This window comes from Musa acuminata, chromosome BXJ3-4 (assembly GCF_036884655.1).
Source record: "Musa acuminata AAA Group cultivar baxijiao chromosome BXJ3-4, Cavendish_Baxijiao_AAA, whole genome shotgun sequence".
Lineage (NCBI taxonomy): Eukaryota > Viridiplantae > Streptophyta > Magnoliopsida > Zingiberales > Musaceae > Musa > Musa acuminata.
In genome coordinates, this window is record NC_088352.1 from 6,355,948 (window position 1) to 6,372,107 (window position 16,160).

Here is a 16,160-nt window from a genome sequence, read left to right on the forward strand (position 1 = left end):
GGCTGATGCGTAGGTAAGTTCCATCTATCCACCATTTGGTACTGATTGGGCTTCAAACGTGTCGTTGAGGCTTTTAGTAGGTTGCTTTACTCATGACCTAATTCGTCGGTGTTTGCGAACGCAAGAAAGCGCACCGTGCGAGACGGTCCCAACCCCTCATCCTTACCGAGCGATTGCGTGCCGTTGCACGCCACGACCTCGTTGTTCCCTCAACTAAATCTCCCAGCGACTTCACCAACAACACGTTGGGGGTATGCAATCCGCCTTGCTTTGTTCCTCCCGTTTCTGACCGTGGTCTCTATCTAATTCGGTGGTGCCAAGCGCGGTACGCTTCTCTGGTTTTGCTGGGGACGTGTGATTCGTGCTACTTTTGATTGTTTTTTTCTTGGGGTATCGACTAAAGGGGTTCAGCTTGTTGACCTCGTACGAGGAGGAAGAGGAGCAGCAGCAGCCCTAACACTTGCTCGCTGCTGAGATCTCTTCCCCTCTCTCTCTCTCTCTCTCTCTCTCTCTCTCTCGTTTTAGAGGCGCGATCGGAAGCCGCCGTAGTTATCACCGCCGCCGGTGGTCTCTACCTTCCGATCACCTTCACTTTCCGTAGCAATTTGACAGTCTGATCGGATCAGTCTGCATGCGATTTTGAAACTCGAAGCAATCCCACCTCCATCGTCCTTTCCACAAGAAATCCCATATCACTATATACGGTCTTTATTAGTTATCTTCATGGTAGCCAACGTCATCTGCTACCGTGTTAAAAGTTGATTGTTTTCGGCTGTTTCTATGTCTTTTCCATGTATAGTTTGTTCTTATCTGTTAATTAGTTCGTGCTCTCTCTCTCTCTCTCTCTCTGTTCTTATGTTCCAAATTTACTATCTTTTCTTTCATTTTAAAATGCTATAATTTGTAGACGCAAAAAATATGTCCATTAACTTGGAGATCTGCTCACTATCGCGTTGTCTATCCATTAGCAGTTTCCATATTTATCTTTTGGTAACAAATACAGCTGATGCCGTGGATGCCCACGTCAGTTTGTTACTGTTGCTGAAGTATAATTGTATTGTAACTGTTCCTTGAAGTAGTTATATATTTCAATATGCTACAATTGTCTGAATATTATTTAAAAATCATATCCTATATAAGCAAATATATTAGATAAATATATATTCGTTTGGTATCTTTGTTCATATTTTTTTTTCCGTGTAGTTCTTCAGATATGATTTGCCAACTTTTAGTCCAGAAAATACATTTGTTGCCGAAGCCTGAGGTTAAGGATCAGCCTCGGCGTCCTAATTTCTGGCTGTGCACTCTTATGTGCTGTAATTAGCTACATATGAAACTTTCATTTTGTTAGAATATCAGCCTTACATTTTAAAGTCAAGTTTTGTTGATGTGCAGTGTTATCTTTAGAGCATGGTGCAATATTTTCTGTCCATCTTGATGAAATGCTGGATTATGTTCTGAATGTGCATCTACATGTTTAGTTCTTCTACATGCCGGATTCAGTTATTTTTCAGATTTTCTTTTTTACTCTATCTTCTTCCCTGTTGTCTAGGTTCAGCTCAAGATGGCTTGTACTTGAATTTGATTGGGAGGTCCCTTTCCCAGTGCAAGAGGAGTCACATTCGTCTTCTCCATTGTACCATTGGTTCAATGGCAAACATGTGGTTTTACCTCTTGCTGTTAGTTTCCATCCAGAACATTGGAGGAACTCAATCAGATTCAACATATTTAATTGGGCTTGGGAGCTATGACATAACAGGACCTGCAGCTGATGTCAATATGATGGGATATGCTAATGCTGAACAGGTTGCTTCTGGTGTCCATTTCAGACTGAAGGCCCGGGCATTTATTGTTGCAGAGCCAGGAGGGAATCGTGTAGTTTTTGTGAATCTTGATGCATGCATGGCATCTCAGCTTGTGACGATTAAAGTCCTTGAGAGACTAAAGTCAAGGTATTCTAGGCTAAATTATCTAAAAAAAGTAGCTACGTTAAGTTCTAATCTCTATGGTGCTCTTTTACTTGGTATTTCTTTTACTTTGTAGAAAAAATATCTTTTTGTTAATGCTGTTTTAAGATTTGGTTTTTCACATTGTTCTCCAAGTTATTTTGCTTTTTTTTTTTAAGTTTTTTGGTTGTTGATCTCTAGTTATAGCACCATTTCAGGATGTATTGATTGTACTGATGTCATTTAGGCTACCCATGAACTGGTGCAAGTTGATAAGAACTATTGGAGTTCTATGAGGGTAAGAGTCTAAGACAGAGTAATTCTTCCTGCTTTATTGGGATATGGAAGTTGCTGCTTTTTTGTTATACCTCAAGTTAGATTGAATTAAATCATCCTAGAGATTCTAGATTATGGTGACAATAGTGTCTATCTATGATTTACAGACACAGGAAATTCAGTGTAAAATTCATGTTGGTTTTCTTTTTGGACCAACTTTGCATACTGATACATGAAGAATGTTTTACTGAATATCATATAAATTTCTTCCTAGCATTCAAATTGAATCTTTTGCTAGGTTTATAGTGCAATGGAGGTGTAATTACTTTCTTGGATATTATATGTGATGATTATTATGCTTAAATCTTTTCATGAATCAAAACGTCTCAAGATTTTAATTTCCATATATTTCCAATCTTATAATGCATCATGGTGTTTCATTTTTGGCAGGTATGGGGACATGTACAATGACAAAAATGTAGCCATCAGTGGGATTCACACTCATGCTGGTCCTGGGGGTTACCTCCAATATGTTGTGTATATTGTAACATCTCTTGGATTTGTAAGGCAATCATTTGATGTCATTGTCGATGGCATCGAGAAAAGCATCATAGAAGCCCATGAAAATCTCCGTCCAGGAAATATCTTTGTCAACAATGGTAGTGGAAGTCTCTCATGTTTTATGATGGGTGTTTAATTTTAATTTTATTAATTGTATCAGTGTAGATTAATCGTAGAAACTGCCAATTTAGGAGTATTAATTTCTTTGGTTTATTTGTTTACCATTACAATTTGTTGAATTATGAAAAATTAGAGTACACATGCTATTTCAAATTAGCCACGAGCAACATGTAAAGGGATCTGCTTGTCTATTTATAATGCAGTTAGTTCTATGATTTTCAGGAGAACTCTTGGATGCTAGCATAAATCGCAGTCCTAGTGCCTACCTTAATAATCCTGCTGCGGAGCGAAGCAAATTCAAGTATGATGTTGACAAAGAAATGACTTTATTGAAGTTTGTAGATGATGAATGGGGTCCCATTGGGAGTTTTAACTGGTTTGCGACTCATGGTACTTCAATGAGTCGTACAAACTCCTTGATAAGTGGCGACAACAAAGGAGCTGCTGCACGTTTTATGGAGGACTGGGCAGAGCAAACGGGTTATGCTAAAGGAAGTGACATTGTCACTGGCGTTAGACATAGTTCACTTCATCGAAGGGTTTCGATGATAATTCCTCAACCACATGAGAACTGTATGTTTTTTATATTCTTTTCATTCTTATAGTCAAAGTATGTAAATTACTTGTTAATATGGTATAGGTACTTTCCCAGTATTTTGACTTTGTTAAGTCATCTTTTGCAGTTCATAAGTTAAGGCAGCTGGCGTCCTCTTTCCTGGCATCAGGTGGAAGGCATTTAGCAAGCTCTGAAAGTGTCTCACAACGAGTCCGAAATGGGCAAGATGGCAAATCGAAATTTGTATCTGCCTTTTGTCAATCAAACTGTGGAGATGTGAGTCCAAATGTTCTCGGGACTTTCTGCATAGATACTGGACTTCCTTGTGATTTCAATCACAGTACCTGCAACGGGAAGAATGAACTTTGCTATGGACGAGGCCCAGGGTATCACTAATTTGCTTTCTGAGTCATTTATGTTAACTTAATTTCAATCAAGTGTTAATCCCTTGGATCTACTTCATTTGTCAGATACCCAGATGAATTTGAAAGCACCAGGATCATTGGTGATAGGCAATTCACGAAGGCTGTTGAACTCTTTGATAAGGCTTCTGAGCAGGTAAAAGGAAAAGTTGACTATCGTCAGACCTACATAGATTTCTCAAAGCTTGAGGTCACACTTCTTTCGAGTGATGGAGGCCAGGAAGTTGTTAAAACATGTCCGGCAGCCATGGGATTTGCTTTTGCTGCAGGAACCACAGATGGTCCTGGAGCGTTTGATTTTAAGCAAGGGGATGACAAGGTTGGTTATAAGGAGTTGGTCATTATTATTTCTCCTCTCTCTCTCGCTCTGTGCGGTAAAACATTGATTACAGAATCTTAATGATGGTTCAGGGTAATCCTTTCTGGAAACTGGTGAGAAATTTGTTGAAAACACCTAGCAAGGAGCAAGTTGCTTGTCAACAGCCAAAGCCGATCTTACTTGACACTGGTGATATGGATCTACCATATGATTGGGCGGTGAGCTTCATATTTACTGAATACAGTAGTCTGTCAATAGACCTAGATCATCATTTAGTGAGAAGGAAGATTTAACCTAGATACGATTACCTTCATGTTTCTCTGTGCCTGGACGGCATCCACAACAAAATAAGGCAAAGGATAACATAGTAAGCTGCTATTATCTCAGTGAGGATAGTGAGTTGTAAATTCTAAAAAATCGAATACTTTGTCAATAGGGCAATAGTTGTCAATTGGAAGATTGATTTTCATGAGAATTTTAAGGTAGCTTTGTATCTTTCTCCTCTCCCGATATTTGTTTAGTAACTATTTAATTTTGGACGAAAGATTTTGAGTTGAGATATGTAGATTGGTGCTACTGATATATCAAAAGGACTAAGTATGGACTAACTAAATGCACATTTGCTTTAATCAATAAATTGTCTGTGTCTACTGCATTTTTTTGTGGGATGGTGGCACATTGCACCAATAGTAATCATGCAATAGAGCATTTTGGAACAATTGGTATATTACAATGGCTCTATCTCTTCTTGTTCTCTTTCATTATTGATCATCACTGATTTTCTTTTCCCCTCCAGCCCGCGATACTTCCAGTGCAGATAATCCGAATAGGACAGGTGGTCATCCTCTGTGTACCTGGAGGTAGATGCTTAGTTTGCTTTTTTGGCACATTAAAAGGATTTCAAAATTTTATCATCAGCATCTCGGATTGTGTGTATGTGAATAAATTCTCCGTCTATAATTTCTTTTGGCAGTAATGAATCATTTGAAGAACTGTTTCTCTCTTTCATTATTGCTTATATATTTCACATTTTCTTCTTTATAAATGTCAATTATTTTTTATCTTTAAAATCATCATGTATCAGGTGGATTTTAGAGTAGTTATGAATGTTCTGTTATTTCGCATTGCAGAGTTTTCTACAATGGCTGGGAGGCGCCTGCGAGATGCTGTTAGAACAGTACTTACCAGTGATGGCAATGGCGAATTTGATAGTAATGTTCACATTGTTATTGCTGGTCTATCAAACACATACTCTCAATATGTGACAACATATGATGAGTACCTGATCCAAAGATATGAGGTAAAACTTAGTTATGAATCATGAGTGTTCACCGTATCATCCATTTTCATACATGTCGCTTTCTGCCTTTATAAGCATAGGCTGCTATCTAGTTTTAAATTATTTATTTGTCAAATTTTCCTTATGCTTGATTTGTCTTGTTCTTCTTTAGGGTGCATCGACTTTGTATGGTCCCCACACACTCAGTGGTTACATTCAGGAGTTCAAAAAGCTCACGTCTGCTCTCCTGGATGGCAAAATCATCGAATCGGACTTGCAACCTCCTGATCTCTTGGATAAACAGATCAGCTTTCTCCCTCCCGTCGTCATGGACACAACTCCATATGGTGTCAAGTTTGGGGATGTGGGCACCGATGTTCCTGAAAACTCCACGTTCAGGCCAGGTGACATGGTCACTGCAACATTCTGGTCTGCTTGCCCCAGGAATGACCTCCTGACCGAGGGCACATTTTCGCTGGTGGAGATCTTGGACGGCAGCAGTACTTGGGTTCCTGTATACGACGACGACGATTTCAGCTTGCGGTTCAAGTGGTCTAGACCTTCAAGGTTCAGTGCCCATAGCCATGCGACGATAGAGTGGAGGATCCCGGAAACAGTTGCTGCAGGTGTCTACCGACTAAGGCATTTCGGCGCATCAAAGAGTTTGTTTGGGAAAATTCGTCATTTCACTGGCACATCCCGTGCCTTTGTCGTGCTGTAGTCTCATCGCCGGCTTCAACGTTGGACATCAGTATTGCAGGAACTCAAATCACTTGCAGCCATTGAAGTTAACACATACTATTTGCTACACTTGTTTATAAAATCACATCGGTGGCCTGCGGCATCTGATCATATGAATTCAACTATCAGAGTGTTACATGCATTATGTGTACTCGAAAGATGAGAGCTGTGATGCTTGTGTTGCATTTGGATGATATTATAGTGCTTGTAAAATATAATATTTTTAAACATCTAAATTAGAAATATATTAAAACTTTTAATGATTTTCTTGAAATATTTTTTTAAGTTTTTTTTTTATTTTGGATGATGCTCCAATTTTCAGTTTTTTTCATTTGCTATCCTCATTTTTTTTCTTTCAATATCCTACATATCTCTCGCTTCAATCCCATTATTTCTTCGCCTTCTTCCCTTTCACTTTGCTTTCATCAAATAGAAATCTTCGCCTTCTTCCCTTTCACTTTGCTTTCATCAAATAGAAAAAATAAATACGAGAGATATCCGAGAAAGACGAATGTTTTCAGGAAAATCATTCTAAAACTTATAAATATAATATTTTTTTTCTAATGATTTCCGTTCATAATAAATTATTTACTATGGACACAAGATCTTTGCCTTCTTCCCTTTCACTTTGTTTTCATCAAATAGAAATCTTTGCTTCTTCCCTTTCACTTTGCTTTCATCAAATAGAAAAAATAAATACGAGAGATATCCCAGAAAGATGAATGTTTTCAGGAAAATCATTCTAAAACTTATAAATATAATATCTTTTTCCTAATGATTTCCGTTCATAATAAACTACTTACTATGGACATAAGATCTTCGCCTTCTTCCCTTTCACTTTGCTTTCATCAAATAGAAAAAATAAATACGAGAGATATCCGAGAAAGACGAATGTTTTCAGGAAAATCATTCTATAACTTATAAATATAATATTTTTTTCCTAATGATTTCCGTTCATAATAAACTACTTACTATGGACTATGGACACAAGATCTCGGTTGGTTAAAGAGATCATTATTGCATCCAAAAGGCCTAAAAAGATGCCCACATAAAACAATCATCCGAAAGCAATAACGAGCCTACAGTTCATTCGCGGTTGAAGAGTTCATCACCATGCGCGTACGACAGTTCGACGAACTGTGTGCAGACGAAGCAATTCAATGGATCATGTACACCACAGTACCTTTGACTCCGTTAGAAGAGGAAGATCACCATGACCAATGCCATGCAAGTAATGGTAAAAGCAATTCAATGGTCTATAGTTATGCACTATACTCTTTTCGCTTTTTCTCCTCTTCGCAAAAAGGGTCACCCTTTCTTTTTATAGCACCAAAGCCATGCAAGTCGATGTAAGGAACCATTGCCGTGAAATCAAGCAGTCAATCACGAAACTACTATGTTTTTGTTGGAACTCGAATCCTATGCTGGAAGATCTTGGCGAACGCTTTGTTCCAGAAGACATCAAACCTGATGAACTAACATTATCTACATATGCTCAAACAAAGCTGCTGTGACCACCTGACCTGGGAATCCTCACAGGGTTCTAATACTGTCTTACCTGCTGAAGGCTCACAAGAAGCAGGTCTTGAACCGAGCACTTCCAAAAGGAGGAGCATTGGATTCGCTGCTACCACTGTCCGCGAAATCACAGTATGAATACCCTCTCTCTGTCTCTACTTCTCGTCCCCGAAAGAGGAGGGAGGGAGAGAGAGAGAGAGAGAGAGAGTCGACACAAAAGGAACCGAGACTAAATTGCGATGAGACGATGTTGCATGCTGATCTAATTACAAGAAAGCAGAAAGAGCTCTGCCTAACGACAACACTATCCAATCATCTTCTTCTTTCCTTCAATTTCCTTCGTTCATGCGTTTTGGTCTCCGCATGGACGACGGTCAAGTGGTGCTACTGTTGCTGCTGCTGCTGCTGCTTGATTCCAGCGATCTCCCGTTGCCGGAATCGCTCCTCGACCGCGTCAGCGGCGAGTCGGTCCCTGCAAACCGAGTTGACACGGCCGTCCTCGATTGAGATGGAAGATATAGACGTACTGTAGCACGGACTCGGAAGCTATCGTACGTACCTCTGTTGAATGAGCGCTTGCAGTGAGCGATGGCGCTCTGGATCCCGTCCCGCTGCTCCATGAGGAAGTCATCCTGCCTCCCGGCAGCCGAAGCCGACCGGCTCTTCCTCAATCGTCGGCTAACAACCTTATGCCCCGCCAGTGTATTCCCGTCTTGCGACTTAAGTGGCCCGTTAAAGCTGCTCGCAATTGACTCTACCACTCTCCGCCGGTCTTCTCCGTCCGCCTCTGCGCCCTTCCCGACAGGCCGCAGCGGCTCGGAGAACCGGCGCTTCGAGATCCTGGTGTAAAGCGGCTTAAGCTTGTCAAGACACCTTTGGAGCACGTCCCAGGGGAGCTTCTTCTCGTCCGACGCAGGTAAAGCGCCGTCGATGCGAATCTGGGCCGAGCTGCGGCTGCTGGAGCTTCTTGAGATGTTTTCTCTGGCGAAGAGCGACACCGGCGGCGCCTCCTCCGCTTTGGCTTTGACGTGGATGTCGTTGTGATGCTTTTGCTTCGGCGAGGTGGAGGTAGTAACCGGGGAGGCGGCGGGGTTGAGCTCCGGCGAGGCCGACTTCGATCTCCTGTGAAAGCCCAGCTTAAAGGCGCGAACTCTGGCGGCGGATTTGAGGAGGAAAGCGGGAACCTGTGACTTGGTCGACTTGGGCAGCGCTGAGGCGGAGAAGACCCCCAGGGAAGACGGCTCGAGCGGGAGGAGGCGACCCTTTAAGAAGAGGCCGTCGGAGGGGTAGAGCGACAGGACCGGGTCGCAGAGGTGACTGCCACCGTCGTCGTCCTCCGAATCCGCGTCGATGGAGGACTGCCGGTTCTCCCGATGGACGTCCGCGTCTTCCCGCAGTGGCAGGGCGAGGTCGAGGTCGAAGAAGGGTCCGTCGTCGTTGTCCGGGCAAAGGTCCGCGGTGGCGGCAGGCCTAGTAGCCGAGGAGGGCGCGCCGCCACCGTGTTTACCACCATGTGCGAGCAGCCTGAAGAGCTCCATGGCGTGCTTTAAGGTGGGACCGCCAGACGAGGAGCGGGAGGCAACTTCAAAGAGCGCCCTCGCTCCATAGCAGCGGCGGCAGTGGCACCATAGATTCGAATCAACGATGAGGACGAAACGATCGGAACCTTTTCTCGGCTTCCGCCAGTAGCCTGCGCCACCTAAAAGACTCCTCGGACTACAGTAAAGAAGGTAACTAAGCTGTATCATACTTTTCCTCCAGTGAGTGAGTGGTCGATCGTGAGGACAGGGAGAGGCGGCCACCCCCGAAAGTCCACGGACAGGGTTAGGATACTGTCTCGCGTTCATGCTACATGATTCCAAGAAGTCTTTGGAATCGATGAGATAGGAGGTTGCACGAGGTTGACCGTCCTTCTCAGTGCAGAAAACAGGAACAGGATCCACCAGAACAATGGGTACGACGCTACTGGATCACTCCCACCAGCTTCGATCCATGGAAGACGATGGCATGTGATCTTGATGTGACGACTTGGTTCCACGACAACCCCCGGAAAGTCGACCTGCTACCATCTTCCGGTCTTTCGCCTTCTCTTCTGCAGTAAGCATTCGCATGAGGTCAGAATGTGATCTCGACGATGTGTTCTTTCTCTGCCCGTCGAGCCAAAAATAATAATAGCAATAACGAAAGGACAAGGTAAAAATCAATCCGCCGTTGCCGGGGATCGAACCCGGGTCACCCGCGTGACAGGCGGGAATACTCACCACTATACTACAACGACTCGAATAATAACCGGACAAAATAATCTTATTTTATAAATTTATTTATATTAATTTACACCCCCACCGAAAAAAAAATATATTTTTTTATTATTATTTTCAGATCAAGAAATTAAATTTATTTTGTTGCACTCCTTTTAGAATTTTTCAGGATGATTTTTAATATCCTAAATATTTCTCGGTAGAGACAATCCGAGCAAGTTAGGTCAAACAAAAACGATAAGATCTCAGAAAATAAGAGAGCTACGATACGAGCGATAGAAAACGCTACTGTTGCCATAAATAATTTCACTCCAAAGGAGCGTCATCGTCACCACAAAGAGAGAAAGAGACATTAACCACAATGTCAACATTTTTATGATAATAAAAAAATGATATCAATTAAGAAAACTAAAAATAAGAGACATCATTGACACCTTTGTTTCCACATGCTAATCGATTTCTATCAAAAGTAAAACTACAGCTTGCAAGTACAGTAACATCCTCATCGTTTCTAATAATGAAATCAATACATCTGTCCTTGGTTTCTAAACATTATAAACCTTATTATTTGATATCAGATGTGATGTGTCGATGACATGTTCATAGAACGTCACTGTCGACGATAGAAGATCTTTACATGGATGTCGAGGGCAGTTACGTATATGAAATATTTACATGTATGGAGTATTATTATATGTACACGTAAAATGTAAATTTTGGAGATACCGTACATTCAACTTTTATCTTATCGCAAGAAAAAAAAACTTTGTGTTTGGTTGTAAATTTTGGAGATATCATGCTTATTAAACTTTTTATCTTGTCTAAGAAAATAAAAAAAACTTTATGTTTGATTGTTTGAGTCTGAATTTATCATAAATTCTATGCTATAAGGTGAGTGAGTTCGATATTGGGAGCATACCCGTCAATATCCCTCGAATGCTTGAGTCAATAAGAGATTTAGAGGATCCGATTTAAGTCATGAGTCTAAGTGTTCAAAAGATGAAGATATAAGAGGATGTATTTGAAGAATTTTTTTTATAGTGGGACAGTAATCACATACATGCTTCCTTCGATCATAGATGTAATCACATACCATCAAACTTAAAAAATATAAGACATTACCGTATCATCTAAATAACAATAGAGTGTTAGTCACAGGCATCAATAACATTCAATGTGTCATAATCCTTATATCATTTAGTCTATATTATGTCATGACACAATATTGAGTAGGGTATTTAGTCAATATCATTTAGTCCATATTGAGTAGGGTCATGACACAATGTAACTTTTATCAAACTATTAAATTAATTATTTAATTATTAAAAATAATATTTTAAGTTGAGTTGATTCGTATTAGTGTTGTGAACCACTTGTTCGAGATTGTATTATTGCTACTTGGTTATATTGATTTATTATTTCATCCTACAAAGGGTTTTATATGATGTAACTACGATCTCCATGTTGTTGTTCAGTCTTAACAATAGCTCTTGTACATTACGTCGAATCAATATCGACGATTTATAATAATTAATAAATAATATTTGTTATTCTTATGAACAAAAACTCACATATACTTCATAGTAAGAAGGTTTTACCACCAATATCTGAATTAACAATATTGTTTAGCTTTAGGAACAAAAAAACTCGTATATAATCGAAGCATTCGCGGGTTCAAACGAGCAGCACAAAAGGGCGGGAACAAAAACGAACTCGAAAGATGTACGAGATCCCGCTTTTGCCCTCTCCCGAACCTCTCTTTCCCGTGTCGCCTCGGGTCCCACCAATGACTTACCGCGTGCCATCGGCCTCTCTTACCGGCTTACCTACGCGTTTTATCTACCACAACGGCACGTGAGGTGGGCGTGCCGGCCAGTACAACCAGAAAAAGGCAACAGGAAACTAACGTCGCCGTCCGGACGGGCGTCACAGGCCTCTCCGAACAAATCACCGTCGACGTCGCCGTCAAACTAACAGCCGTTCAACTCTTTTTGGACAATGTTGCCCCTATCAATCAACATATTTCCATATTGCCCGTTAATCAAACCGAGCAGCGCCCGATTCGACGGTCGTGATCGCGTCTCCGTGGCCCGGGCCCCTTAATACCTGCTTAAGAGCCGCCGATCACCCCCTGCTTCCCGCACGGAGAGCGAGAGAGAGATGGCGGAGCACAGGGAGGAATCGTTGCTGGAGAAGATCACGGAGAAGTTCCACGGACGACACTCTTCGTCGGTGGTGGATTCAGACGATGAAAAATCTTCGAAGGGACCGTCTGCGGCCGCCGAGGCCGTCAAGGCCAAGATCTACCGGCTATTCGGCCGCGAGAAGCCGGTCCATAAGGTCTTGGGTGGCGGGAAACGTACGAGCTCCTTGTGCTTTCTTCATTTAATTATGTTGCTTGGATTCTGATCGGATATATTTTCTTGATTGCTTTAGCCTCGATCATGTGTTCCAAGTAATTTGGGTAGTATTGATGCGAATCAACTGTACTTGTTTGGTTCGTCAATCTTTTTACGAGAAAAGTTACATCTTTTTTATAGTATGTAAGCCCTAATTAGGCCCAAGGAAACTTATTGACCTCGATTTATGCTTGGTTTATCAGGTCCTGCAAACTTTATCGAATCGAACTATGTGGGTTGTATTGATTGATTATAAGCTTTTAGCTTGAGAAGTAAACTTTAGATTTAGATTCGTCTCTTTGTCGTATCGACTCCGATGATCCGATGAACAATCTTGAGCAGCTGCTGATGTTTTCCTATGGAGGAACAAGAAGGTATCCGCCTCGACGTTTGGTGCGGTGACGGCTATCTGGGTCTTCTTCGAGTTGATGGAGTACCACTTGATCACCCTGGTGTGCCATGGGCTCATCCTCTCTCTAGCCATTATTTTCCTCTGGTGCAATGCGACCACTTTCATCAGCAAGTGAGCTTATCTATCTCTGTGATTCATGTTGCTCTGTACTGTTTTTTTCCTTTATCTCCAATGGCTCCACTTCTATTCGTGCTTTCTTTGGCAGGTCGCGGCCACACGTTCCCGAGGTGAGCATTTCTGAGGATCTAGCTCTGAACGTTGTGCTTTCACTTCGATACGTGATCAACCGGGGCTTGGTTGCACTGAGGGACATCGCATCAGGGCGTGACCTGAAGAAGTTTCTTGCTGTATGCTGCTTATTGTATTCTGTCCAAGACGTTTGATAGTTTTGGTGCATTGTTTTGGGTCTCTAATGGCTTGTGCTTTGATTTTAGGCTGCTGCTGCATTGTGGGTTCTATCGATCATTGCCAATTGCTGCAGTTTCTTGATGTTATTTTACATAGGTAATCTAAATTTTGTGATAGCTCATGAGTGTTTTTATCCTTTTTTCTGCATCTTTAGACTTTTAACATCCTTGTGTATCGGGAACAGCATTTGTCGCACTGTACACGGTTCCTGTTCTGTATGAGAAATATGAGGACAGGGTTGATGCATTTGCAGAGAAAGCAGAGGCAGAGTTCAAGAAGCACTATGTTGTGATTCACGTAAAATACTTGAGCAAGATTCCAATGGGGCCTCTGAAGGATAAAAAGTTCCAATAAAGAAGAAGGTATTGTGTGGTTGCAGTTGATCCTGGCAATTCATTTGCTACTGAATGGTGCTTCAATGGTTGCAGTGTCTGCTTATCCATTTTGCTTGCAACTCTCACTTTTTGAGTTCTTAAGTCGGTACTTATTATACCATGGTTAAGAGCTGTTTTATACCAATGGTGATCTTATGAATCATCTGATATAGTTAGTATTTCTGTAAGCTGTCATGGAGTTGTTCCTTTTCTAGTATATGTTAAAGTTGGATGAACTATGTGTCTTGCTACAGTGAACTACCAGGAACAACTGGTTGTCCAATTGCTTCATGGATGGAAAGATTGCGCAAATAATCCCAGATGCATGGAAGCTGAGAATTACTTGATGTATTATGGCGATAATAGTGTACTTATGCTGGATCAGAGATGCAAGCATAGCAATGGCAGGAGATGGAATGATTGATCAGGTCAGAAAGCAGCTTATAAAATGGATGTGGGTTGGTCTTAGATGGATCTTGTTATCATTGTGAATTATAGTCTGTGTATGGTGTGAGATGAGTGAGGTGAGAGTTGAAATGACCTTTTGATGATTACTCGAATAAATCTACACAAAATTATGTGAATTTCTTTTCATGTATTGCACATTTCAAAATTGTATATCTGTTTGTTTCTTTTGTACGTTAAACTTTGTCAATCATCATGCCATACATACAATAAAGATGGGTCAGGTGTTGTTGTTACATATATCTTGGAAAATTGCAATTTCATATACGTTCTGAAAAAAATAGGTATTTTTCAAGATCTTTAGGAGATTCTTTTTTATTTTTTAAAGTATATTTTTCATCATGGAAACAAAAAATGGTTGTATGAACTTTTATATGTTTTTTACATGTACTTAGCATGATATTACGACAAATATAATAATAATAATAATTTATAAGCTCGAATCTTTTGGCTCTGTCACTTACTCTTTGTAAAAAAAATATATATTTCAATTTATTTTACTGTAAATAATTGTTAGCTTTTCAAATTTGTTGAACTGTCATTTTACTAAAATTATTATATTTCCTATATTGTTGAATTATTGTTTACCAAAATTATATCTAATTGGAGTGGAATAAAACACACATGTGGTTTATTGCTTTAATGTCTATATATTTTCTATTAGTGGTTTTTTTATATTGTCGTGCTATTTTTTTTAAAACAGTTTTTTTTTCAGAAATAAAAATAATAAAAAAAATAAAAATGGAGATGCGGGGTATCGATCCCCGTACCTCTCGCATGCTAAGCGAGCGTTCTACCATCTGAACTACATCCCCGAATGAATTTTCTTCTAATTTCATAATATATATTAATTTTAAATATAGTAATTAGGCCTATTCTGCTTTGGGTGTTCATCCCCTGATTCGCTAAATTCTTTATGGATTGCGGAGCTGAGGAAGATGTTAGCTCAGATTGCAGCAGCAAATGTCACTTTGGTTGGACTGACTACTGAGACTAGTCCTTTGGTGAGTGACCTCAGCCTCTCGTCCGGGCCAAAGGTGGTCCCTTTGAAGAAGAGGAGGAGGAGGACGTGTCCATGGTCTCCGATGAGTCCTCCGGACCTCCTCATTTCCCCGAAGAGGACAATCGTTCCTACTGCTATCTTCGCTCCAGCACTTGCTTTCAGGGTGGCGGCTGCCTCTGCCCTGCCTTGACTCCGACTGCTGGATTGGCCGCTGGCGGTGCCAAGAAGAGGAGAGTCGAACCAGAGCCACAGAGACAGCGTTCTTCTTTGTTGGATGGCACTGCCAGCTCGTCCCTGTTCAGCTTCTCCAAGCCATGCTATATTCCTGATCCGAACTCTCCATCATCTGGTTTCAATCCGTACTCTCTTGTAGCTTTAAGGTGCATTTCTGGTTCTCCATCTAAGTCTTTGTTCGAATGATAAGATGATCAGTATGAATTAAAATATGCTATAACAAATACATAAAATAATGCATTCGATCTGACCGCAGACGACGCTGCTTAGTTTTATACGTGCTTTCCGAACAAACGCAGAGATCTGGACTTCACTCGTCAGGCTGGAGGCTTTAAAGAGGTGAGCCCAGAGGCATGTCCCACTTGTGAGAATACACTCACTCTGCATTAATATAAGCTCGCACGCATCCATGTAAAGCTGCAGGGCGAATCCCGCAAGGAATCGCTCAAAGCATCAATGCCTTCACTCTCCCACCACAAATGCAAATCTACTGTTTACAGCACTATCAAAACCATTCTTGTAGCGCTGGGCGCTGCCAAGCTGGAAGAACATGGATGCTGCCGCTCTGCACTGTCCATCCATAGAAGCACCGCTCGGCACTTACCCCACTGTTGTGGGCGTCGACCACGAAAGCTTCTTCGATCGCCAGCCTCTCGGTGTCATCCTGTTTAATGTGGCGTCCCTACAATGCATAACAGGGTAACATTGTGTCCACAACACCGCCCATCGGTACCACTTGGCGGACGTTATCGGTAGGTGAGGCATCGTCTTCAACATCTGGCATTTCGATCTTCCTCGCAAGCCAACAAGTTGCTGAATAGCTACTGATCAGATCGACACAGACCTTTGATAATAAGATACTACTGTCC

At 41.3% G+C, this 16,160-nt stretch overlaps 3 protein-coding genes and 2 non-coding genes across 6 annotated transcripts; 2 read left to right on the forward strand and 3 right to left on the reverse strand.

Moving 5' to 3' along the window:
• Positions 1-146: 146 nt before the first annotated feature.
• Positions 147-6,483, forward strand: LOC103980936 (neutral ceramidase). 2 transcript variants are annotated; one of them, XM_009397471.3, is made up of 10 exons: positions 147-325; positions 1,553-1,952; positions 2,673-2,881; positions 3,126-3,476; positions 3,587-3,845; positions 3,930-4,200; positions 4,293-4,418; positions 4,997-5,060; positions 5,331-5,500; positions 5,652-6,483. In XM_009397471.3, exons 2-10 carry the CDS (start codon positions 1,651-1,653, stop codon positions 6,198-6,200), a joined length of 2,301 nt encoding a protein of 766 aa, XP_009395746.2. In that variant the 5' UTR covers positions 147-325; positions 1,553-1,650; the 3' UTR covers positions 6,201-6,483. The 2 variants fall into 2 exon arrangements, with proteins under 2 accessions (XP_009395746.2, XP_018680869.2); XM_018825324.2 differs by lacking the exon at positions 147-325 and adding an exon at positions 766-793.
• Positions 6,484-7,660: 1,177 nt separating this feature from the next.
• On the reverse strand, positions 7,661-9,539 carry LOC135635407 (probable membrane-associated kinase regulator 2). Its single transcript, XM_065146448.1, has 2 exons — positions 8,298-9,539; positions 7,661-8,210 (listed from the first exon to the last, which is right to left on the reverse strand). Exons 1-2 carry the CDS (start codon positions 9,484-9,486, stop codon positions 8,113-8,115), a joined length of 1,287 nt encoding a protein of 428 aa, XP_065002520.1. The 5' UTR covers positions 9,487-9,539; the 3' UTR covers positions 7,661-8,112.
• A 405-nt stretch (positions 9,540-9,944) lies between these two features.
• TRNAD-GUC (transfer RNA aspartic acid (anticodon GUC)) lies at positions 9,945-10,016 on the reverse strand. Its single transcript has one exon. It is a non-coding gene; the product is annotated as a tRNA-Asp (tRNA).
• A 2,135-nt stretch (positions 10,017-12,151) lies between these two features.
• On the forward strand, positions 12,152-14,173 carry LOC103980938 (reticulon-like protein B2). Its single transcript, XM_009397475.3, has 5 exons — positions 12,152-12,355; positions 12,738-12,918; positions 13,013-13,154; positions 13,242-13,311; positions 13,400-14,173. Exons 1-5 carry the CDS (start codon positions 12,157-12,159, stop codon positions 13,567-13,569), a joined length of 762 nt encoding a protein of 253 aa, XP_009395750.2. The 5' UTR covers positions 12,152-12,156; the 3' UTR covers positions 13,570-14,173.
• Positions 14,174-14,796: 623 nt separating this feature from the next.
• Positions 14,797-14,869, reverse strand: TRNAA-AGC (transfer RNA alanine (anticodon AGC)). Its single transcript has one exon. It is a non-coding gene; the product is annotated as a tRNA-Ala (tRNA).
• Positions 14,870-16,160: the final 1,291 nt, after the last annotated feature.

Coding starts and splice junctions, on each gene's coding strand:
- LOC135635407 (XM_065146448.1), bottom strand. CDS start 9,486: ATGATACAGCTTAGTTACCTTCTTTACTGTAGTCCGAGGAGTCTTTTA. Junction 8,211..8,297: donor CAAGCGCTCATTCAACAGAG/GTACGTACGATA, acceptor CTCGGTTTGCAG/GGACCGACTCGCCGCTGACG.
- LOC103980936 (XM_018825324.2), top strand. Junction 3,846..3,929: donor TGCTATGGACGAGGCCCAGG/GTATCACTAATT, acceptor TTCATTTGTCAG/ATACCCAGATGAATTTGAAA. Junction 4,419..4,996: donor ATCTACCATATGATTGGGCG/GTGAGCTTCATA, acceptor TTTCCCCTCCAG/CCCGCGATACTTCCAGTGCA.
- LOC103980938 (XM_009397475.3), top strand. CDS start 12,157: ATGGCGGAGCACAGGGAGGAATCGTTGCTGGAGAAGATCACGGAGAAG. Junction 12,356..12,737: donor GGTCTTGGGTGGCGGGAAAC/GTACGAGCTCCT, acceptor AATCTTGAGCAG/CTGCTGATGTTTTCCTATGG. Junction 13,312..13,399: donor CTTGATGTTATTTTACATAG/GTAATCTAAATT, acceptor TATCGGGAACAG/CATTTGTCGCACTGTACACG.